At 39.1% G+C, this 24747-nt stretch overlaps 2 protein-coding genes across 3 annotated transcripts in view; both read left to right on the top strand.

Moving 5' to 3' along the window:
• The window catches only part of CCNB1IP1 (cyclin B1 interacting protein 1), a 21684-nt gene extending 17260 nt beyond the window's left edge, over positions 1-4424 (top strand). Inside the window, exons 6-7 of one of the 2 annotated variants that reach the window (XM_021714240.1) lie at positions 291-624; positions 2947-4424. In XM_021714240.1, the coding sequence (XP_021569915.1) occupies positions 291-624; positions 2947-3149 (537 nt within the window). In that variant the 3' untranslated portion in view covers positions 3150-4424. The remainder of the gene's footprint in view (positions 1-290; positions 625-2946) is intronic. The other variant, XM_008061693.2, reaches the window with a different exon arrangement.
• A 2062-nt stretch (positions 4425-6486) lies between these two features.
• Positions 6487-24248, top strand: TTC5 (tetratricopeptide repeat domain 5). The gene is made up of 10 exons (XM_021714239.1): positions 6487-6586; positions 10994-11126; positions 12236-12447; positions 12843-12993; positions 13399-13490; positions 15347-15403; positions 15936-16082; positions 16257-16471; positions 20910-21054; positions 23625-24248. The coding sequence occupies exons 1-10, from the start codon at positions 6539-6541 to the stop codon at positions 23742-23744; spliced, it is 1320 nt and encodes a 439-aa protein (XP_021569914.1). The 5' UTR covers positions 6487-6538; the 3' UTR covers positions 23745-24248.
• The last annotated feature ends 499 nt before the right edge of the window (positions 24249-24747 follow it).

The raw sequence follows: 24747 nt of genomic DNA, 5'->3' as shown, positions 1-24747 counted from the left end.
CTCACGGCCACCTCAGCCTCGACCTGCTGGGCTCAGGTGATCCTTCTGCCTCAGCCTTCCAAGTAGCTGGAATTACAGGTGTGCACCATCACACCCAGCTAATTTTTCTTGATTTATCATAGAGATGAAGTCTTGCCAAGTTGGCTATGCTAGTCTTTAACCCGTGGGCTCAGGCAGTCTTCTTACCTCAGCCTCCCAAAGTGCTGGGATTATAGGTGTGAGCCACTGCGCCTGGCCTACAGTATAAACTTTGTACTCATTACTTTAAAATTTTTTCTTTCTTGGGACAGGTACATCAGGAGCGTCTCTATCAAGAATATAATTTCAGCAAGGCTGAGGGTCATCTGAAACAGATGGAGAAGATATACACTCAGCAAATACAGAGCAAGGATATAGAATTGACCTCTATGAAAGGGGAGGTCAACTCCATGAAGAAAGTGCTAGAAGAATACAAGAAAAAGTTCAGTGACATCTCTGAGAAACTTATGGAGCGCAATCGCCAGTATCAAAAGCTCCAAGGCCTCTATGATAGCCTAAGGTTACGAAACATCACTATTGCTAACCATGAAGGCACCCTGGAACCATCCATGAATGCACAATCTGGTGTTTATGGCTTCCCATTAGGTAAGAAAGGACATGTGATATCTAATATCTAGTCTTTAAATCAATGATTTTTCACACTGCTGTGCACTATTCCAAGTAGTGGAGACTCAAAAGGACTTGAGTTGTGGTAGGCTGTGAATTTTTCATCTGTTTCTACTTGTACATCATTGCTTTTATGTATTGTATTTGCTTACATTTAAATCAAGAGTTAATCTTTGCAAATGAAGGTTTACAGATTATTACTTTAAATTAAAAGTTAATTATAATAATAATATTAGCTGCCATTTATTGATTCCTTACTAACTGTTAGGTACCGTTATAAGTGTTTTACATTAGTTTAGGTAATCTACAGAACTCGTATGAGGTAGATTTTATTATTATTATTTTGAGTAGGAGTCTCATTCTGTTGCCCAGGCTGGAGTGCAGTGGCCACTGCAACCTTGACGACCTACTGGGCTAAGGTGATCCTTCCACCTCAGCCTTCCAAGTACCTGGAACCACAGGTATATACCACCATGCCTAGCTAATGTTTTGATATATTGTAGATGAGGTCTTGCCAAGTTGCCCAGGCTGGTCTTGAATCCCTGGACTCAGGCAATCCTCTTGCCTCTGTCTCCCAAAGTGTTGGGATTACAGGTATGAGCCTCCACGTCTGGCAATTTTATCTGTTTTACAGATGAGAAAGTGGAGGGAAAGAAAGTGAAGTTACTTGGTCAAGATCCCTGACCTATTTTCAGCGCCTATACTCTTGACTATTGGCTATTCTTCAAGAAGGCCGTGTTTCAGTTTATTTCATAGACCAGTGTACAGTTCTTTAAGTTAATGTCAATTGTTTGGTTGGTTCATTCTTTTGATTATTATTTTTTCTATTCATGAATATTTGTCAAATATGTTTCACGTACCAGGCTGTTAGGTATGATTCTAGGCAATGAGTGTATAAAGATTATCTAGGATTATGCTAACTTTTTTTCTGCTTGTTCGGTGCCTTGCAGATGAAATGAATCTCTTATCTTTTCCTGTGTTCTCTCCTTTATTTTACTCCTTCTGCAACAGAATCCAGTAGACTTGTGCTATGTTATTAATATGAATTGTTTTTGGCATACAGAAGCATGAAGCTTCTTGTGCTGGACTTTCCTAAATACTCATTTTTTGGATATTTATTGTAGGTTGAGGAAAGAGTTAGTGGGTAACGAGATGAAGACTATCAGATGTAAGAACTGGAACAAAAATAAATTTCTGCTTAACTTTCAGTGAATCATATAATGTATTTTAGTAAAAGTATTATTGTAAACGGGCATTGTCGATGTTCTTTTATTTCCTTGTTACTGTCTGTATTTATTTTAATTTCCTTCATATTCACCAGTCTTTTCTGTTTTTCTTTTTTGCACACACTTGCCTTTTTGCCTCGTGCTACCACTGTTAGCTTGAAGGAGATACAGTCAGCATTTCCCTTTAGATACCTGTTCATTTATTTATTTATTTGTTTATTTTAAAGATGTGGGTACAGTTAGTGATTAGGTATGCAAGTGGACATCATACAGGTAAAGTTTGGGCCTCCTTTTGATCCTCACTTTGCCTGTTTTGAGATCAGGTAGCCTTATTGATGTTATGTGCTCCCCCAGATGACTAATGCAAATGGTTCATGAAACATACTTTGAGAAGTATTCTTTAATATGTTCCTTCTGTCCTAAATTGTCTATAACAATGAAATCAAAGCTTACCACTATCACTTTGAATAGCAGCATCACTATCTAATCCTTTTCCTCATCTCTACTTCACACTCTTATTCCATTTCTGTACCTTCTCACCAAATTCTCCAAGTATTATCCTCTCTCAAGCTGCCTAGGGCATTTACTATCGGAATTCGAGACCAGCCTGGGCAACATAGTGAGACTGTCAATTGTCTCTATTTTTTTTTCAGATTATATGTATATATTATATATATATTTTCTAAGATAAGTATTGTGGAAGAATATATATATGTGTAATATATATTTGATAATCCCTCTAAAGTAGATTAAGTAGATAACAAATGAGTAAGATTATGATATTGTAAATCTAGCTCTACTAAAAACATGTTTCATTGTGTCAAATTACTTTTGGTAGTGAGGTCATGCTATCATTAGAAATTGCATCACAGAAGAAGGTACGGTATATACTGTGGTCAGGGGAGGGTTGGGGAACATCACAGTTCTTTTCTTGATCCAATATTAGGTCTACATTTTATCTCATAGGCTTTGAGTTCAGTTAGAATTTTTATTGAATGTCTTTTATCTTTTTGTTACCAAAGATTTGTGAGAAAATAAGTGCTTAAGTTTTTTTCTTATTTTTTTTTTTTTCTAGGGAACAACTCTAAGTTTCCTTTGGATAATTCACCAATTCGAAGTCGGGGTGGTGGAGAAGGAGATTTTCAGTTCAGACCATTTTTTGTGGGTTCTCCCATAGCACCTGAACCCAGCAACAGCTTTTTCAGTTTTGTCTCTCCCAGTCATGAATTAGAGGAGCAGCAAGTCTCTACCAGGGCATTCAAAGTAAAACGAATTTAAGAGTTGGGCATGTGTCGCTTATGTCCAGGTGTTTTGAGACTGCAGTGAGCCAAGGTCACACCACTGCACTCCAACCTGGTCAACAGAGAGACCTGGTCTCTAAAAACAACAAAGTAAAAAGTAGTTAGCTAACTTTACAGAATGTTTCTCTGTTCATTTTTAGTGATTACATTTAACAATCTTTATTCTAGATAGGAGTCACCAGCCTCCCTGTGCTTTTTAAGTCTTTAAAGTTGTCCTTACATTGTCAACTTGTAAGAAGCTCAGTGGCACTGGGAAGTGACTTTACAATCTGCTTTTTTTGTTCCTATTATTTAAAGCATGAGCATTTTATTAATTGCAGTTTCGTTGTAAACTGTTGAATTTTCTTCACTAGTGAAAAGGTCATGACATATTTCGGTAGTTCACTGTTTCTGTCTGAGCTATGTATTTATAAATAAGCACCTGTGTTGTCTCATGGTCATTTTGAATTCTGGTATTATTGCATATATGTATATGTAAGCATAAATTTACACTGACATTTTTCTATATTTGTGTGAAAATTCCGGTCTTGGAAAATGGTGGATGACCTGTGGCTTGTTTTTTTAGTTATATTATTTATTTACATATATTTATATATTTCCCTTTACATTAACTTGTTTGAACATGCGCTTATGTCAGTGAATGAGAATACAGTTTGATGCTTGTATGTTTGTTCCCTGTTTATATTTACAAATAATTCACATGGCAGCCTGTGAACATAGCGAGACCTTATTCTACAAAACAAACAAAAAACCACACTGATAAAGTTATTTATAAAGTTGACTTTTTGAGATTTACGGTTGGCCCGTTTTATCTGCAAGCTCCACCCTCATAGATTCAACCAACCCTGGACTAAAAATATTTTGAGGAAAAAAACCCCAATAAAAATAACAATACAACAATAAAAAATACAAATTAAAAAATCAATACAGTATAACCACCATATGCATACCATTTGCTTTATAGATGTTATAAGTAATCTAGAGGTAATTTAAAGTATTCAGTAGAATGTGTATAGGTTATATGCAAATACAGTGCCATTTTATAAAAGGGACTTGAGCATCCAAGGATTTTGGTATTTGTTAAAGTTCCTGGGATCAATCCTGCAAAGATACTGAGGGACGACTGTATTTTAAAATAAAATTTTTATATCTTTTTGTCAACTGTTGCCTTGGGTTTACTTATTTAGAAATGTACTTCTGCTAAGGGATGAATGACTGTATTTTAAAATAAAACTCTACACTTTTTTGTCAACTATTGCCTTGGGTTTACTTATTTAGAAATGCACTTCTCAGAATTTCTCTCTCTCTCTTTTTGAGATAGTGTCTCATTCTGTCTCCCAGGCTGCAGTGCAATGGTGTGTTCATACCTCACTGTATTGGGCTTGAGTGATCCTCCAACCTTGGCCTCCTAAGGTGCTGGGATTATAGGTGTGAGCCACTGTGCCTGGCCAGGAATGCACTCCTACTGCAGAAAATTTACCAATATATTGCTGATCTCAAGATATTATATTAAAATCACTTTAAAGACTTACTTGTTTTTCCTTGTGAACTAGCGAGCATTTCTGACCAGCCTGGGCAACATGGTAAGACCTTGTTTTTACAATAAATAAAAAAAAATTAGATGGGTATGGTCCACAACTGTAGTTCCAGCTACTTGGAAGGCTGAAGCAGAAGGATTCCCTTAGCCCAGCAGGTTGAGACTGTGTGACTGTGAGTGTGCCACTACACTCCAGCCTGGGCAACAGAGTGAGACTCCAACTCAAAAACTAAAAATAAAAAAATATAGAGCCAAGAAAGAAATTTGAAAGATATTACCAGTAACTTTATGTCCTGTTAGAGGCAACACCTGAAAGCATACTGGTTGGGGAGTCAGAAAATCGCTTCTGGTTATTTTTTTCCCCGTTTATTGATTGTGGGAGTTTGAATTTAAGCTTTCTAGGCCTTAGTTTCTATATCTAAAATGAAGGATTAAATTAAGTTATCCTTTTAGCTTTTTTTAACGCTTAAATTTTATGATTGATTGGGATGGATCATATTGGAATTATCCTAAGTGCCAAATTCCATTGTTTTTTAGGTAATAAAAGTCATACTGAAATTATCTGAGGGTATTTTGTATTCAATCATTGTGAAAAGACAAGTAAATGCCCTTGTCTTTAATAATTGAAGAGCAAGCAAGTTTTTCTTCAGTAGGAAGATAAGAGTGTAATATCTGTTCATTTTCTTTTACTGCACTCCTAAGTGAAAATGCCTGAGAAAGAGGATGAAAAATCTTGTCCTTTTTTAGTTTTTGTTTTAAAACAGCCCTCCCTATTTCATAGCTGATTACATAGATTTTATAGGTTACAGTACAGAGTATTTTTCTTCCCTTATATTTTGTTGGAAAATGGTTTGAGGTAATGATTTATGTGCATTCATGTTTTTGCCTTGAACATGTTGCTTCTTTGTTAGGTTCACAGAATCAATCTGAAGAAAAAGTGAGCAATAATTAAAACTAAAAAAGTAAAGGAAACTGTCAGGAATATTACATAGTACTTAACATTTTATTCGAGTTTAGTACATTCACAAATTCAAAAGGTACAAAAGAGGCATAGAGTCAAAAGTCTCCTTTCTGCCCCATCCCCCAATCACTCACTTCTGTTCTTTGGAAGCAGTTATTGTTTCTAGTGTATGACTTTTCAGAGCTAATCTATATAGAAACAACAAAAAAATTGAAATTATGTTTATATTTGAATAGGTAATATATGTAATGGCAAAAAGTTGGAGAGGTACACAGTGGAAAGAATTTTCTTCCTTCCCCTGCTCCCAGTGTCTGTTTCCTTCTCTGGAGACTGTCATTGTTTCTTATGTATCCTGAATACTGTCTATGAATATGTTAGTATTATGTCTTTTGTAAAAGCCTCTGCTACACCAGGTGTAGTACAATTATTAGGATAGTACATTAAAAATGATAAAAACATATAGAAAGTAATTGCAAAGTTTGGAGAAGATTCAGACAAGTTATCACAACGAACCACATTCCCTTAAAAATTTCAAACATGGGCAGGCACTGTCTCAACATGCCTCCTTTTTGGAGGTGGTATAACCTTGGTATAAATAATTAGAAATATATGAAGCAAAAATATGCATGTAATTAAGCTGAGAAAACTTTGATTCCAGAATCTGGGAAAGAAGTTTATGAATTCGAAAGTGATCCTAGAGCACCTCTTTTGTGCTATAAGCTTGTAGATGCTATTGGTTTGAAGCAGAACTCCTTAGGTGCAGGTAAGCCTCCAGGTCCCTAGATGTCGCTGAGGCTTCGCGATGGGCATGGGCGTGAGTCTCTGTGGTTACAAAGTTGGGGGCGGAAAAGCCTTGAGAGGCTGGGAAATGATGGCTGATGAAGAGGAAGTCAAGCAGATCTTGCAGAAATTGCAGGTGGGAGCCGTAGATCAAAGTCTATATATGCTTTTGTTACTCGACAAGAAGCAGGGAGTTCAGGTTAGGCAGTGCCTGCAATTCCTGACGCCGCGTGCGTCTGTGCGGTTTCTATAACAACTCCCGAGGGTGCAGCCGCAGCCAGCCTGGGGAGCCTCGCCAACCAGGGGAAGGACGCAGCCGGTGTGTGGGGACCTTCTGCTGCTGACCCCTCCTGTGCGGAAGAAATATGTCCTAACTTTATTCTTGTACATTTTTAGGGAGGAAGTTTTTTTTTCTGATTCATCCATAACAAATAAGCGTATGCATGTGTATGGTAGTTCTGCATAACTATTATCCCATGTTTAGATCCTCACAAAGGCCATTTCTTTAACACTTTTCTACTTTGAAATTGACAACAATCACAGTAATGGCCTACACTGCAAGTGTCTTGATTCCTCCCCTTAGGACTTAACAGTTTTTTTAGGATTACACATTTTTTCCAACATGTATAATCCCGTCCCGGGTTCTGATGCAGAGGGGTTCAGATTCCACGTCGTCCACCTGTGATTGTACTTCTGACTAGGACTAGTCTTTGTACATAGTAGGTAGGAGTTAACTAGTGACTTGGCTCTTTTCTTTGAATGACTCAAGATTTTCTTTAAACCTCAGAAACTTTGTTGTGTTCTAAGACAGTGTGGTATTTAAATATTAGAAGTATGACAGATACGTACAGGAAAAAAAAATCTGAAAACGTATGCTAATCAGTGGTTATCCCTGAGGTTGTTTGTGGGTGATTATAAGAAAGTTTTTTTTATTTTTATTTTGAGGTGGAGTCTCACTCTGCCATCTAGCCTGGAGGCAGTGGCATGCTCCCAGCGACCCTCAGCCTCAACTGCTGGACTCAGGCGGTCCTTCCACCTCAGTCTTCCAAGTAGCTGGAACTAGGCACATTCCACCATGCCCCGCTAAGTTTTTTGATTTGTTGTAGAGATGAGGTCTCGCCAAGTTGCCCAGGCTGGTCTTGAAACCTGTGGGCTCAGGCAGTCCTCTCACCTCGGCCTTCCAAAGTGCTGGGATTATAGGCATGAGCCACTGTGCCCGGCCAAGAAAGTTTTTACTTTCTATTTTTTCCATGTGTCTATTTGAATTTTTAACATCATATATATTGATTTTGCCATGAGGAAAAAAGTTGCCAAAAATATTTAATCCGGCCATTGCCTTGCTAAGCTATGGTGTGGCCATGTTCCCTTTGAGCTATGGCCAGGCCATGTTTCCTGGCTTTGGCCCCCTTCCATATCTTGGGGAGGTGAATCTTCTTTTTAATCTCTCTCTGTTACTTTTAAATAAACTATATTTTCTAAACTTAAAAAAAAAATGTTTAATCCAGCAAAATCAAGCCAAACAACAAAGCCAAACAATTTTTTGCATGTTTGTTTTAACAACTAAAAATGAACAATAAGCCCCTCTCTCACACTCTTAATTTGCAGCCATGCTGATTGCAGGGCAAAAGGAAATTAGTTGCAGCTTTTTATGAGAATTGCTTTTTCTTGGGTTCACTTGTGGTAAGTGCCCTAGGCAGCTTGGGAGAGAATATATACTTGGAGAACCCTGGAGGTGGGTAGGTACAGGAATGGAATAGGGAGTGAAGTAGAGATGAGGAAAAGGACTAGAGAGTGATGCTGCTATTCATAGGGATAGTGGTAAGCTTTGATTTCATTGTTATAGACATTTTAGGGTAGAAGGAGCGTATTAATATTTCTGAAAGTGTGTTTTATGAACCATTTTCATTACAGTCATCTGGGTGCCTGTTAAAATGCAGAATTTTGAGTTCTGCTAAACCACTAAAATCAGAATCTCTGCAGGCTAAGTCCTGGACATAATTCAGTAAAATTTGAAAATTTGTAAAGCACTACCGCAGAGGGTGCTAGTCCATTCTCTTCATTCTTGGTGGGGTTTTTTTTTTTTTTTTTTCCGAGTTGGAGTCTCACTCTGTCGCCCAGATTGGAGTACAGTGGCATGCTCATGGCCACTGCAGCCTCGACCTGATCCTTCCACCTCAGCCTTCCAAGTAGCTGGAACTATAGGTACATGCCACCATGTCCCACTAATTTTTGATTTATTGCAGAGATGAGGTCTTGCTAAGTTGCCCAGGCTGGTCTTGAACCCACGGGTTCAGGCAATCCTCTGTCTTTGGCCTCCCAAAATGCTGGGATTATAGGTATGAGCCACTGTGCCCGGCCTCTGAGTAGGGTTTTAAATTAGGAATACAGTATACACCTAGACACACACGCACATATATGTGTTAGAACAGAGATGATTAAAATTAATTCAATCAGTTATATGTAATGAGAGCCTATCATGTCCCAAGCCCTGTTCTGGTTCTCAGTTGTAGCCCTAAACAAAACAGATAAAGGCCCTTCCATCATGACAGACTTCAGTGGTGGAGACAAGACAATAGACAGTTAATGAATAGGCCACATAATTTCAAATGAGAAACATGATGAAATAAAATAAGCGTGATTTAGTTTCGGGGGAGAAGAGAAAGGGGTTGCTTTGGTTTGGGTAATTAGGGGAAGCCTTTCTGAGAAGTTGATATTTGAGCTAAGACCTAAATGATGGTGAGTCATGCAGACATCTGGGGAAAGAGTGAGCAGAAACTTGTATAAGTCTTCTAGGAGGGTTTGAGCTTGACGGGTTTGAGAAACCGCATGAAGGCCACTGTGGCTTGAGTATTGTAGGACAGATCATACAATCTTCTGGGCCATGATAAGGAGTTGGATTTTATTGTCTGTAGTGGGAAACTATTTGAGAGTTTGTGATATGATGCATGTTCTTATAAGGTTACACTGACTACAGTGAGGGGAATGGGAGACAGTAGAAACAAGATAATCAGGCTACTGTAATGGTCCATGCAAGTAGTGGAGCTGATTTAGTTCAGGAATGGTCATAGTGGGATGGAGACAGGTAGATGAATTTAGGTTGTGCTGTAGAAGTAGTTGATATGACTTGATGGGATTGGATTATATGTTTCTGCTGCTATTTAGTTTTAGGAAAGAACATATACAGTTGAGTATTCCTTATCTGAAATGCTTAGAACTAGAAGTGTTTTGGATTTTGGAATATTTGCATATATACAGTAAGATATCTTGGGAATGGGACCCAAATCTAAACATGAAATTCATTTGTTTCATAAATACCTTATATACATAGGCTGAAGGCAATTTTATACAATATTTGAAATAATTTTGTGCAGGAAACAGAGTTTGGGTTGCATTTTGACTGTGGCCCACACATGAGGTTAGGTGTGGAATTTTCCACTGACAGTGTCATGTCAGCTCTCAAAAAGTTTCAGATTTTGGAGCATTTTGGATTTTTAGATTAAGGTTGCTTAACATGTGATAGAAAAGTTTTGCCTGGTATGACAGGAAGACTCAGAGGCATTTAAAAGAGTAAAGAGAATATTTACTTGTAAAAAATGCAAGAGAGCCAGAAGATGGCTTGACAAAAGTGAATGAGTAAATAAGACAAAACAAAAACTACAGCAAGCATTTAAAGAAACAAAGCCTTGAAAAATACCAAGGTTACTAAGTTCAAGTTGTTCTGTTTGTGGTAGTAAACCATGACTTTCTAACATGTTATACTTACAAAGGTCATGTTGTATTTTCAGATGAAAACTCAGGGATACAAATGTTTTCTTTAGGAAGTCCAGCTTTTTTTTTTTTTTTTGACTTGGGATCTCACCCTGTTGCCCGGGCTGGAGAGCAGTGGAATGCTCACGGCCACGACAGCCTTGACCTGCTGGGCTCAGGCAGGCAATCCACCTCAGCCTTCCAAGTAGCTGGTACTATAGGAACGCACCACATGTCCAGCTAATTTTTTGATTTGTTGTAGAGATGGTGGGGGTCTCACCAAGTTGCCCAGGCTGATCTCGAACCTGTGGGCTCAGGCAGTCCTCTCACTTCGGCCTCCCAAAGTGCTGAGATTGTAGGTGTGAGCCACCCAGCAGGAAGTTCAGTTTTAAGGGTAAAATTCAAAATCCCCATTATTCTTTGGGGGACCAGAACCAGACAGAATGATCTTGTTAACTTTTGGTTTATCTTAAATTGCAGAGTGTTTCCTCCTAACTATGGTGTGTGAAGTGCTTAGTCATATTAGAAGCCCTGCTGGGGATGGGAGAGAAAACCATCATCATAGTGCAGAGACTGGCATGGGACAATTTGGGACCATGAGAGTGGGTTTGGGACACTGGCTGCTTTTCCTCATGATTTGTGGCATTTTATAGACCTGTCCACCTGCCTATTGTGCCATTCCTAGGTGAGTTAAGAGAATCAGTATTTCTAGGCCTAGAGCTGATTGGCTAGCCTGTTTCAAATTTCCTGGTCTAGTTCTCTCTCCACTTAGTGGCATCATTTTTACACTTCCTAGGAACAGGTGGATCAGCTTTATTCATTTCGAGACTGCTATTTTGAGACACACAGCGTTGAGAATGCTGGAAGGAAGCAACAGGATGTGCAGGAGGAGATGGAAAAGACCCTGCAGCAGATGGAGAAAGTAGTGGGTATGAGCCCTAAAGAATGTGCAACTTCCTGCCTTTCAGTGAAATGGAATCGAGTTTTTCTTTCTTTCTGGAGACACTTTGATATCCTATTTGTGACTGCTATAAGATAGTACAACAGAATATTTAAAGTCCCCTGTGTAGGATGGCAAACTTTTATTCTCTAAGCTACTTTTCCTAAAATTTGATTATAGCAAATAGTATGAAATAGAAGGGCATTCTTATTGTTTGAACTATTGTAGTAATCTTACTATTAATTGACCTTTCTGTCTCTAATCATACTTACTTTCAAGTCAACTTATACATTAACGATGGCCATAGTTGTCTTTCTGAATCATCACTTCATGTATTTAACCTTATCCTTTTTGCTCAAGATTTCTACTATTGACTATCTGAAGTCTAATCCCCTTAACCTTGTATTCTAGTTTCCATTGTCTCTCTGTTTTCTAATTTCATCTCTGACTAGTTACTCAGAATAACTTTCCGTTTCATCCAGGTTGAACTGTCTCTTCTTCAATTAGGCTGCCACATGTATTTCTGCTTCTGTATCTTTGTTTATATCATTTTCTTGGAGGGTCTTGTCTTTTCTCTTAACTTTTATTTAAAAACTTTTTTTATTTTAAAGATGTGGGGTACAACTCAGGGTTAGTATACAAATGATCATTGTACAGGTAAAGTTTGGGCCTCACTTTGGTCCCCATATCGCCTGGTTTGAGATCAGGTACCCTTATTGATGAAGTGTGCCCTCTCCCCTACTCTGCTCCTCCCCTGGCAGTTTCCCACTGCTGCCAGTTCCTTTCTTATAGTATCAAAAGCCCATTCATTGAGTATATGCCATATGTTCCTTTTCACTGTTTTATTTTTCCAGGTATATACTTTGTCTTCTCACCAGATTGTAAACCTCTTTAGGGTAGAAATTGTGCTTCCTTTGTTGCCCAGTTACCTAATTTACAACTCTGCTTATGATAAGCTTTCCCTAAACGGCTTGTTGATAAAGATTTCCCATTCTCTTCATTCTTAGAACTGGCCTGCAGTTATTCCTTGAGAGAAGTGCTCTGGTAACTGTGAGTCTGCCTGAGTTTTTCCACTTTACCTTTTCCCCTTCCTCCTAGGTTCTGTCCAGAGCAAGGCACAGGTTCTAATGCTAACTGGGAAGGCACTGAATGTGACTCCTGATTATAGTGCTAAGGCTGAGGAGCTTCTGTCAAAGGCTGTGAAGCTGGAGCCCGAGCTGGTGGAAGCCTGGAACCAGCTGGGTGAGGTGTACTGGAAGAAAGGGGATATTGCAGCTGCCCACACCTGCTTCTCGGGAGCCCTCACCCATGTGAGCTGCCCACTGTCCTCTCAGAAAACACAGATGGGAAGGATAGGATTACTTTGATTCTGTGAATTTCCTGAGAATGTGAATACCAGAGTAGAACTGAGTTTGAACTAGGAGAAGAGAATCATAAGGGAGGGAAGTTTTGAGGACAGACCTGGATGAGGAAAATAGGTATGGGGGCTGGGAAAGGAAGAAGGTGATGGGATCAGGTTGAGGGGTAGATGAGAAGTGAAGAAAAGTTAGCAACCAAGTTGATCCTTATATATGGGGGTTTAAGCTGTAGATGGCAGCAAGATTTAAGATGGAAAATTAGATTTAGGAGAAGATTGAAGTCAGAATCGATTTGGAAAGGGGAAGTAGAATCAGGAGGGTTGAGTATATGTCTTCTCCATTTGTAGTGCAAGAACAAAGTCTCCCTGCAAAACCTGTCAATGGTGCTTCGCCAACTACGGACTGACTCTGGAGATGAACATTCTCGCCATGTCATGGACAGTGTCCGACAGGCTAAATTGGCTGTGCAGATGGATGTCCGTGATGGCCGCTCCTGGTGTGAGTGCTCTTGAAAGATCTCTAAGTTTCTAGAGCAGTCGTTTTTAACTATGGCTACATCTGAAGCCTATCTTTTGAATCTGACTGTGAGGGTCAAGCCAGGGAATCTTTATTGTGGAGAAGCCTGAGGGGTATTTAGGTGAGCCACTATTTTAGGAATTCTTGGATCTTTTGATCTTAGCTTTCACTTAAGCAAGGCAGAGCTTTTGTACAACCTATTCAAATTTTTTGGGGGAGGGTTCTATGTTTGTCTATTCCAGTGGAATTTTGTGTACACTAAATATAGTATTGTTTCTGATTTGGGTCCAATATGGGGTTTTTCAAATAGACTTTTGAAGGTGACCAAAACAAGTCATATTTTGAACTTGGGCTCTGAGATGATCCACTGCTGTGTTTCTCTTTCAGATATTCTGGGGAACGCATACCTTTCTCTTTACTTCAATACTGGCCAGAACCCTAAGATCTCTCAACAAGCCCTCAGTGCCTATGCCCAAGCAGTAAGTACTTATGGTCACCCAGGCCAGATGAATAGAGACAGCAACAGAAGCAAGAACATTGTTCAGTCTTCTCTGTGACTCTTTAGCAAGCAGCATGGGCAATGTTTGCTAGAATGCCATGTATGTGGTTTTGCAAGATGTGTCTGCAGAGGTGGCTTATTTCTTCTTATAACTTGAGTGTTAGGGGCCACTTGCAATGTGGTACTTTAGTGCTTGATAACTCCTTGACTTGTCTAGGTTTCTTTTTTAAAAAATTAAAAAAAAATTTTTTTTAAATTTTATTTTAAAGATGTGGATACAATTCCTGATTAGATATACAAGTGGTCATCGTATAGGTAAAGTTTGGGCCTCCCTTTGGTCCCCACTTGGCCTGGATTTCCCACAGTCTAAAAGAGAAAACAGTGTGTAGCCTGTTCTGCATCATTTTTTTTGGAATTAATTCACTGGAGCTCATGGAGCTTTATTTAGGCTTTCAAACTATTTTTATATCAATAGATACTTGCATGGGGCTTTCCTTCAGGCTTTGTGTTCCTGATTACTCATTATTAGAAATCATATTGGCCTTCTTGGCACTTTTTATTTAGCTCTCATATTCACTTTTCTTCATTTGCTTTCTTGCTTCTCTTGACATAGAGAATTGCTTTTTTAACTTATCATTACTCATTTTGCTCTGTGTGGTAGTATAAAGAATATAGCTACTGTATGTTCATGTTTGCAGTTCAGGGACTACTCATTTTTTTCTAATCAGGGAACTTTTAGACAGAGGAGCTGTATTTGACTCTAATTTCTTAATTTGGTAGATGTTGACATTTTAAAGTATAGGTTGGTTTATTCCTTCAAAATTTTATTTTTTGGCTTCTGCTAAATAGCTGCTTATTACTCTGGATTTTTTTTTTTTTTTTTTTAGCTAGACCTGCATTTTTAAACATACATGAGCCAACCACTTAAACAATTTTAATTCATGTTGTTTGTGCTTTTACAATGTGCCAGGCAATCAATAGCGCTTAAAAAATAAAATGAACACAGTCATGAACATACGCAGTTTCTTCACAGCACATTTGTCTGCACTGTTCTGTGGTTTCTGGCCATCTATTTTAATCAGAATCAGAATTTGGCTTTCCATGTGTTTTAAAGGATTTTGGCTATGGAAACACAATTCTACCTGTGTCTGGAGCCAGGCTCACAGGCAGAGGAAATGCATTAAATTGACATCTCTTCTGTCTTAGGCTTTTCTTATTTATTACCAGCATCTCATTATTAAGAAAAAATTTTCTTATCAAAATGCTTTCACATATTTCATTCATATAAAGACTTATTCTATTTTTATAATACTGTGTGGATAAATTATAATCACTTTTTAAAGTTTCACACATATAAAAACACTTAAATCTCTGAATTTTCAGGGACTAAGGTACCACACAAGCAGTTGCTATTTAACAGTGTGGGTAGGCCGGGCGCAGTGGCTCATACCTATAATCCCAGTACTTTGGGAAGCCAAGGTACTTGAGCCCATGAGTTTGAGACCGGCCTGGGCAACTTGGTGAGATCTTATCTCTGCAATAAATAAAAACAAAATTAACTGGGCATGGTGGTGCATGCCTGTAGTTCCAGTGGCTTGGAATGCTGAGGTAGAAGGATTGCCTGAATCCAGTAGGTCGAAGCACTGTGGTGGCCATCGGCATGCGACTGCACTCCAGCCTGGGTGACAGAGTGAGATTCCAATTAAGAAAAAAAAAAAACAGTGTGTGTATAGGTAACATTTTGACAAGAAGGAAATTTTAATTTTTCTAGGAAGAGGAGGTCTAGGACATGTTAGGGAGACAGGATCCACTGATGATCTTTCTATCCCATTATAGGAGAAGGTTGACAGGAAAGCTTCCAGTAATCCTGACCTTCATCTGAACAGGGCAACGGTAAGACTTCTGGCATGACAATCACCTGAAGGTCAAATAAATAAGACAGCTACATCTTGGCATGTGAGGATAACTAAGCATACATAGGGACAAGTGTGGGTAGAAACTACAAGAGGAAAACCACATTATTTCTAGAAAAAGTTTGCTCTAGAAAAAGTTTGTTCAGTATCTAGTGGAATCACTGGAGGAAAAGGAGAAGGGGTAGAGGAGGTGGGAAAGTATCTAGGGAATGGGGGGATAGTTTAGAAGACTTCTAAAATGTTAAGTATAAATATAAAGGTAGAGTAACCCATTATATACAACTTAACTATTTTGGAGTTTTGGAAATTAGCTTCTTTGGAATGATTCCATCTTTGGGGTTGTGATCACTTTGACCAGGAAGTGTTCAGCTCTTGAGGCTGAAGGACAGGAAAGTAACTGGGAGGAAAAAGTTTATTTCTCTAGATTTCTAGACCATTTTGCCATTATTCCCTTGGTATAGTTTGTTTGGATATACTTATAATTGGGAGGTTTTTGGTTACTTCTTATACAGTTACATAAATATGAAGAGAGTTATGGGGAGGCTCTGGAGGGCTTCTCTCGGGCTGCAGCCCTGGACCCTGCCTGGCCAGAGCCCCAGCAACGAGAACAACAACTCCTGGAATTCCTGGATAGACTAACCAGCCTTCTTGAGAGTAAGGTAAAGATGTCTAAAGGGCTGAATCTTACTTTTTAATTCTGATGTGGGTTAATCAAATAAGAATAAATAGGCTTAGGAGGTAGTGATCCTTTAGAAGTAGGAGGGAGGAAGGACTAGGCTCTCAAAGAAGATGACTAGTTTTTAGCTTCTTATCTATTTCCTCTTCTTTTGCAGGGAAAATTGAAGACCAAAAAGCTGCAGAGCATGCTGGGAAGTTTGCGCCCAGCTCTTCTAGGCCCTTGTGGTGATGGGCGCTATCAGTCAGCCTCTGGGCAGAAGGTGACCCTGGAGCTCAAGCCACTGAGTGTGCTGCAGCCTGGTATAAACAGTGGTGCTGTGGTCCTGGGAAAGGTGGTGTTTAGCCTCACCACAGAGGAGAAAGTCCCCTTGTGAGTTTCTTTTGTATTTCTTCTTTTTCTCCCTTCTAAGTGAATTGCTCTCACTTTCTGGTCTTTCTGTGGCAGTTGAAGCCATTGTTAGTGGTCAGAGATTAGTGACTTCTAATTCCCTTATGTGATTGTCCCATGATATCGGCTAGGAGATGTCTAACAATATCTTCATCAAAGGCCTTTGTAGGTTCTATCACCACCTATTTTTCTCCCTTTGTTTGGTGCTATGTGCTATATGTCTTGTGTTTGTTTGTTTTTTGAGTCGGAGTCTTACTCTGTCATCCAGGCTGGGGTGCAGTCACATGCTCATGGCCACTGCAGCCTTGACTTGCTGGGTTTAGGCGATCCTTCCACCTCAGCCTTCCGAGTAGTTGGAACTATAGTGTGCGCCACCACGCTTGGCTAATTTTTTGATTTATTGTAGAGACGAGGTCTTGCCAAGTTGCTCAGGCTCATCTTGAATCCTGGGCTCAGGCAATCCTCTTGCCTCTGCCTCCTAAAGTGCTGAGATACAGGCATGAGCCACCACACCCGGCAAGACTTGTTTTTTTATAAGACAGAAACCTTGAAATTCTTCTGTTCTTGTATTTTTTTTTTGAGTTGGAGTCTCACTCTATCGCCCAGACTGAAGTGCAGTGGCCGCGCCCGGCCGCCGCAGCCTCGACCTGCTGGGCTCCAGCGATCCTTCCACCTCAGCCTTCCAAGTAGCCGGAATTACAGGCACGCGCTACCATGCCCGGCTAATTTTTTGATTTATTGTAGAGATGAGGTCTCGCTGCCTAGGCGGGTCTTGAACCCGCGGGCTCAGGCAATCCACTCACCTCAGCCTCCCAAAGGCGTGGGATTACAGGCTGAGCCACCGAGCCCGGCTTGTTCTTGTATTTTTATGATCATAACCGTTGAAGGAGAACATATTCTTGTCCTATTTGGACTTAGGTATGCTGAGGCAGTTCTGGAAGGTGAGCTTTGAGTTAGAATTTAAGGCTTGATGTATTTGATGAGTTGAAGAGCAAGAAAATAGTTGAGAAAATTTTAGTTAACTAGAGCAAACCCTAGAACTGAGAGGAATGAAAAAGGGTTATAGACAAAGGTAGGTTTTAGAGGACCTTGAAAACAAACATCTTGTCACTTCTTGGTTTATATTTTTTGCTCAACTTTTTTTTTGAGTTGGAGTATCACTTCATTGCCCAGGCTGGAATCCAGTGGCAGGCTCATGGCCACCCCAGCACTGGCCTGCTGGGCTCTGGTGATCCTTCCGCCTCAGCCTTCTAAATGGAATTACAGGCGTGCGCAACCATGCCCGGCTAATTTTTTTTTATTTATTGTAGAGATAAGGTCTCACCAAGTTGCCCAGGTTGGTCTCGAACCTGTGGGTTCAGGCAATCCATTTGCCTCGGCCTCCCAAAGTGATGGGATTACAGGCTGAGCCACTGCCCAACTTTTAAATGTTAGCTTCCCAGGACTCTGTTTTTGTTCCTTTCCTTTTTTTATATACTAAAATATAGTTGCCAATTTTGATTCCTTGTCATTGGTTGCCTGACATGCCATGTAGAAGGATTCTGAGGTTTTGACTGGATTCATCAGGAGAGTGCTATACTTTATTGCAGTGTTTCCAGTGAATTTAAGTGTGCCATGTGATGGCATGAGTGCTGATTCTTCACCATCTCATCTGCAGATCATCTTGCTTGGTGAAATCATGTAAACCCAAGGCTTTATTTCCAGCCCAGGCCTTATTTCCAAGTTTTGGATTCCTATATCCAGTTTCCTCTGGACTCCAATCAGAAATCTCTAACTCAGTATTTTAAAGATGACCTAATCTTTATAAAGAGTCCTGCTTCTCCTCTCTGGATTCCCTGCCAGTGAATGGTACTACCTCTCCACTCAGTCAATTAAGGCTTCTGGAAGTCATTCTAGACGTCTGCATTCTCCTGCACTGGACTTCTCTGTCTCTACCACCTTAATTTAGTTCCTTCCCACTTAATTTTGCCCCTTATCACTTCTCCAAATAGGTCTCCGTAGTTTTTCTTCAGTGTTCTACAGAGAAATGTTTCTCAGATATAAATCTAATTGTTTCTGATATAAATCTAGTTGTTATTACTTCTACTATTAACATTTTACTCTATTAAGTTTATCATATGTTTTTCTATTAAAAGTCTCTTGCTGGTACTATATGTAGCTTTTGGGATAGAGTTTGAACTCCTTAGCTTAGCATACAGAGTCCTTCATGATTTGCTCCCTGCCTCTCTTTCCATTATCTTTTGTCACTTTCCCACATGTGCCTTTTGTTCCAACCATGGAATTATTTTGTAGGTTTTAGAACAGCTCTTTTCATGCCTGTGTGCCTTACACACAGTTATTGTACCTGGATAATTCTCTAGCTGCTTCTTGATAGAACTAACTGCCCCTGTCCTCTGACATTTTATTACAACAATTTTCTTTCTTCCCTTCTTTCTTTGTTGGGGTCTCACTCTGTCACCCAGGTGGAGTACAGTGGCACAATCAGGCTCACTGCAGCCTTGCCTTCTTGGGCTCAGGCAGTCCTTCTGCCTCAGTCTCCTAAATAGCTGGGACTACAAGTGTACACCACCATGCCTGGCTAATTTAAAAAAAAATTCTTCTTCAGAAATACAGCAAGGTTGAAAAGTTTTATGGTGAACATCTGTGTACTCACCCATTTATTGTATACCATTAACGTTTTACTCTACTAAGTTTATCACATATCTATCAGTGAATTGCAGAGATCAGTATACTTTCTTCTAAGTACTGCAACCTGCAATTGCTGAGTTCAGTACACTATGTTCCCTACATACAAACCTTCGAGTTGTGAACTTCCAAAGATGTGAATGTGTGTTTGCGTGTTCAGTCATTTACATCAGTTCACGTGTCTGGCGTACATAGTCACGTGCGTACATCCTCTACAAGTGGTTGTGTTTTGTGTACTTTATAATACTGTATAGAGTACAGTAGTACAGTATCTTTATTTCAAGCCCAGGTTGTCTGGAAGCAAGTGTAAAAGCAGTGGTGATGCAGCTGGCACAGTATAGCTGATTTTATTAATTGTGTTCCTAGGCTAACTTTGTTGGACTTATGAACAAATTGGATTTACAAATACACTCTTGGAATGGAGCTCATTTGTATGTAGGGGACTTACTATATTTGTTTACAGTTTTTTTCTTTTTATCTAAAATTTATATACAATGAGATGTACAAATCTAAATGTACATTTAGTAACTTTTGACAAATGCATATATCTGTATAACCCAAACTTTTGGCAAAATAAAGATCATTACCATCATTCCAAGAGGTTCTCTCCTACACCTTCCAAGTCAATCTCTGTTTCTGTTCTCCCATTGGTTTTTCAAATTTCTGTTGAGGATTAGTTTTCCTATTTTATTTTATTTTAAGGCAGTCAAGTGAAGCAGTGGAGAAGGAACAAAGAAATCTGTAACAGGTTTGATCAATTAGTTGTAAACATCAATGCACTCAGAACAGCCTAGTTTTCCTATTTTAAACCAGCTAAGTTTTCAACCTTTAAGATGTGGTTACCAACTGGGCGCCGTGGCTCTGTCTGTAATCCCAGCATTTTGAGAGGCTGAGGCGAGATGATTGACTGAACCTGGGGATTTGAGACCAGCCTGGGCAACTTGGTGAGACCTCATCTCTACAATAAATCACAAAAACTAACCAGACGTGGTGGCGTGCATCTATAGTTCCAGCTACTTGGAAGGCTAAGGGGGAAGGATCACCTAAGCCTAGCAGGTCAAGGCTGCGGTGGCCAAGGGCGTGCCACTGCACTCCAACCTGGGTTCAGGAGTGAATCTCCAACTAAAAAAAAAAAAGATGCGCTTACCTCTTCAAGGAAACCTTTGCTTTCCAGTTTTGATTTAGACATTTCTCCTCTTAGTTCCCACAGCCTAATCTGTGGCTCCATTTAATTTAGTACGAGGGAAAAGCTATTCTAGCTTCCGTCACAGTGTACTGTAAGTGATGATTATATTGTTTGACTCCTACTAGGCTATAAGTCATTGGATTGGTATCTTACTGCTAAGCAGTGCTTGCAACATGCACAATATTTGGTGAAAGTTTGTGGAATTAAACTAAATTTACAGTAATGGTTAGAGGCTTTGGTTAGGAGTATGGTAGTTAAATGGATAGAACAAGAAGATTATTACAGCTGTAATATTTTGGGCTAGTTTATTATTAATCTTTGATGAATGGCCTTAGTGTACATTGTCCTAAGTTCTTAGCAAAGTGACAGATTGATGAGTCTCAGACAATTGAGAACTCACACACAGAGGGGATGATGGTACTTGTCCTAAGTTTTCTACGTAAGCACCTGAGAATGGATTTGTTTATTTTGCTAGTATTTCTGCCCTTCTTTACTGCTCAACATACCTTTTTATTTTCCTTCTCTCTCTTAACTATCTTAACCTGGCAGTACATTTGGCCTGGTAGATTCAGAGGGACCTTGCTATGCAGTGATGGTGTATAATATGGTGCAGAGCTGGGGAGTGCTCATTGGGGACTCTGTAGCCATCCCTGAGCCCAACCTTCGGCGTCACCAAATTCAGCACAAGGGAAAGGTGAGTGCTGTCTTGGATTCTTTTTCAACTCATAGGTTCTGAAAGTGGAACCAGGTTTGCCTTTTTAAAAAAACAGATATAGAAGTAATGTATATGTGAGTGTGTGTATGCAATATATATATAATTTTTTTGTATGTATGTATATATGCTATATATATTATTTTCTAAAAAAGACAAACTACTGGTAAGCAAAAAGAAATTTTAAAAGGGCTGAAATATCTCTTGGATGTTACTACTGTTAACATTTTATGTATATGCTTGCATTTTTTCTTTTTTTCATAAAAATATGCCCACATATTCATATGCATATTTTTAATCATGAATGGGATATGTACAAATACTTGTTAACATTTCCTATTTTTTTTTTTACATATTTCACCACATTGTTCTGAATTGACACATAGTGTGGTTATGATGATGTAATGATAGGTGACATTTATTTAACACTTAACTGAGTGCTAGACACTAAGTGAAGAGTTTTACTCCCTGCATCGCCTTATTCAGTTCTTATAAAGCCTTGCGAATGTTAAGTATTTAACCACTTTTTTACTATTTAGATCAGGGTTTGGCATACCCATTGATCCAATCTAGTTCACACTGATTGTTATTGTTAAGAATGTTTTTTTCTTTTCTTTGTTTATTTTTTTGAGTTAGAATCTTACTGTTGCCCAGGCTGGAGTGCAGTGGCATGCTTATGGCCACCACAGCCTCGACTTACTGGGCTCCAGTGATCCTTCTGCCTCAGCCTTCCAAGTAGCTGGAACCACAGGTGAGCGCTACCATGCCTGGCTAATTTTTTTTATTTATTGTAGAGACGAGATCTCGCCAAATTGCCCAGGCTGGTCTGGAATCCCTGGACTCAGGCAATCCTCCTGTCTGCGCCTCCCAAAGTGTTGGGATTACAGGTGTGAGCCACTGTGCCCAGCTGTTTTTTTTTTTTTAATTTTAAGACAGTGTCTTACTTGTTGCCCAGGCTGGAGTGCAGTGGAGCGATTATGGCTCACTGCAGCCTTGGCCTCCTGGTATCAAGTGATCCTCCTGCCTCAGTCTCCTAAGTAGTTGAGACTACAAGCCACCAAGACTGGCTAATATTTTTTTACATTTTTTTGTGGAGACAGGGTCTCGCTTTGTTGCTTAGGCTGGTCTTGAACTCCTGGCTTCAAGCAATCCTCCCACCTTACCTTCTCAAAGTTCTGGGATTAAAGGCATGAGCCTACCATGCCCAGCCAGTTTCTGTATTTTAAATGAAAAATATTGGAAGAAGGTTTATGTTTTGTGATACGTGAAAATTACTAGAGGCCAGGCGTGGTGGCTCTTTTTGCACTTTACTGTCATAGGTGAATTGCTCTGCAACAGGGACCGTATGACCCACAAAGTCTAGCATATCTACTATCTGGCCCATTACAGAAAAAGTTTGCTGACCTCAGATCTAGATTATTTCCATTTTCTTTCCTACTATGAAAGTATTTAGTGAACAGTTTTATATTTTGTATCCATGATTCTTTCCTTACATGAATTTCTAATGTAGAATCTTGGATCCAAAGGGTATGCAGAATGTTAAGACTTTTGATACATATTGCTAAATTATTCTTTGGAAGGTTGTATCAATTGTTGTTATCAACAATAGATGTGAAGAACTGTCACTCTGTAGTTTTTTTTCTCAACTCTGGGTAGAAAACTTTGAAAAATTATTTGCTAATTTTACATAAAAAAATACAGCATCAATACTGTTTTAATTTATATTTCTTCTCTAAATTGCCCTTTTTGTGTGTCACTTGTTCATATTCCTGTTAGGACTTTTAAAAAATTGATTCATGGAAACTCTTTAACTTACTTTACTTTAAAAAAAGTCTTTTTCACATTCCCAGTGGAACAGTATTTTCAGGTGAAGATCTTTAACATGTTTTACAACTTAAAATCCACTTAAACTAGTAAAGTGAGCTGATATCTTTTTTATTAGGAAAATAGCTACAATCTTTTGCATATTCTGTTTTCTCCTTTTGAAATATAAGAGAGAGTTTAATTTGTATTTGGAAAATTAATTTAGGATCTTTTAAACATTTGTACTGAGAGTTTCTCAGAATTTCCAGTGGCTCTGTCTGACTGCTATGTCTTCCTAGTTAATGATCAAGAAACACTGGAAAAGGGCAGATTCTGTGAGAGCTAGTTTCATTCTTTTGTTAGGCAATGCCAGAAATCTGGGTGTTTTTTGTTTTTTGTAATCAGATAACTGTCCCATTCTTCTAGTGACATTGCCTGTACTTTACCTGCCCCACATTTTCCTTCTGAAGATGGCAATGCCAGGAATCTGGGTGTTTTTTGTTTTTTTATAATCAGATAATGTCCCATTCTTCTAGTGACATTACCCGTACTTTACCTGCCCCACATTTTCCTTCTGAAGATGGAAAACTTTGGGAAAATTCCATCCTTTTTGCTAGCTCAGTTGTGTCTAATATGAGATGGGTGTAAACTGGGGGAGGTGGTGCAGAAAATTGTAGGTGGTATATCTACTTTCTGGAGTTTTTTCCATCTTGAGATCTAATCAACCTTTATCTGTTTGTCTTTCCTAGGACTATTCCTTTTCCAGTGTTCGTGTGGAGACACCCCTCCTGCTAGTGGTGAATGGGAAGCCACAGGGCTCCAGCAGCCAGGCTGCTGCCATAGTGGCATCACGGCCACAGTGTGAATGACCTTCCCTGACTTGCATGCTAAAGGTGGAGTGGATGAGAACAGATAAGCTCAAGGCACTCACTCAGCTGCTGGTCCAGCCACAACCAATGACCCACAGGGATAGAGGGGATATTTTACATGAAGACTTTCCCTTTCTCTGCCCTGTGTTATACTTTGTGCCTCTTTTCTCTCTCCTGTCATTTTTGTTCCAGTTCTTTCCAGGGATACGCACTCTTCCGATGTATCTCTCCTGCCTCTTTCACTGCTCTGTAAGTTTTAAGCAAAGAGCATGGAATTGGCAGAAGTGTTGGGTTCCTGCCATGGGACAGAGTCCCCAAGGTTCCTGTTCTTACCTCCTTCCTGAGCCTCATGTGTATATATCAGTTCAGTATTTATTGCTAAGGGAGAGAGACTTAATTTTTTAATTGCTTGGTTTTTGAGCAATTTTTTTTTTTTTTTTAATTTAGGTCCTTACCCTTTTTTGGGACTGGAACAGAATTAAATTTGTTTGGAAAAAAAAAAAACTCTGTAGTTTGGCCTGCTTCATTCTCTCCAGACTTGAATTCCTGTTTTTAGCATCACTTCAATCTATTAGAGTAATACCCTTTTTTTTTTTTTTTGTTTTGTTTTGTTTATACAAAATAGTTTATTTCTTTCCAAGTTAAAATAATTCTAGCAATGAACAGCCCAGGGCAGGAACAGCAAATCCTCAAAGTTGCTGGAGACCATTATCCTTCCATTTTCTCATTCTGTCATCCCTAAGGGTGATCTTCACCATGGTCCAAGATGATAGAACAATACTATTCTAATAGTGTAACTAAGCTGAAGACCAGAGAGAGCTAGATATTCAGTTTCTTTAAATTTTAGTGACATGTTTTATAATAGTTTCTCTTAATATCCTTGTGGAAAAATGGGGAAATGTGAGAGAGGATTAATAATAAATTGAATGACTGTAATATATTAATGGATACAGATGAATTTGGAATTCTAGTGATATGGTTCAGGTCTTTGTCCTTGGTCTAG

The sequence above is a fragment of the Carlito syrichta genome, unplaced genomic scaffold (genome assembly GCF_000164805.1).
Source record: "Carlito syrichta isolate Samal-C Ts95f unplaced genomic scaffold, Tarsius_syrichta-2.0.1 Scaffold305452, whole genome shotgun sequence".
In the NCBI taxonomy this organism is placed as follows: Eukaryota; Metazoa; Chordata; class Mammalia; order Primates; family Tarsiidae; genus Carlito; species Carlito syrichta.
The sequence above is the reverse complement of the archived record's forward strand: the minus strand, read 5'-3'. Positions and strand labels throughout refer to the sequence as shown.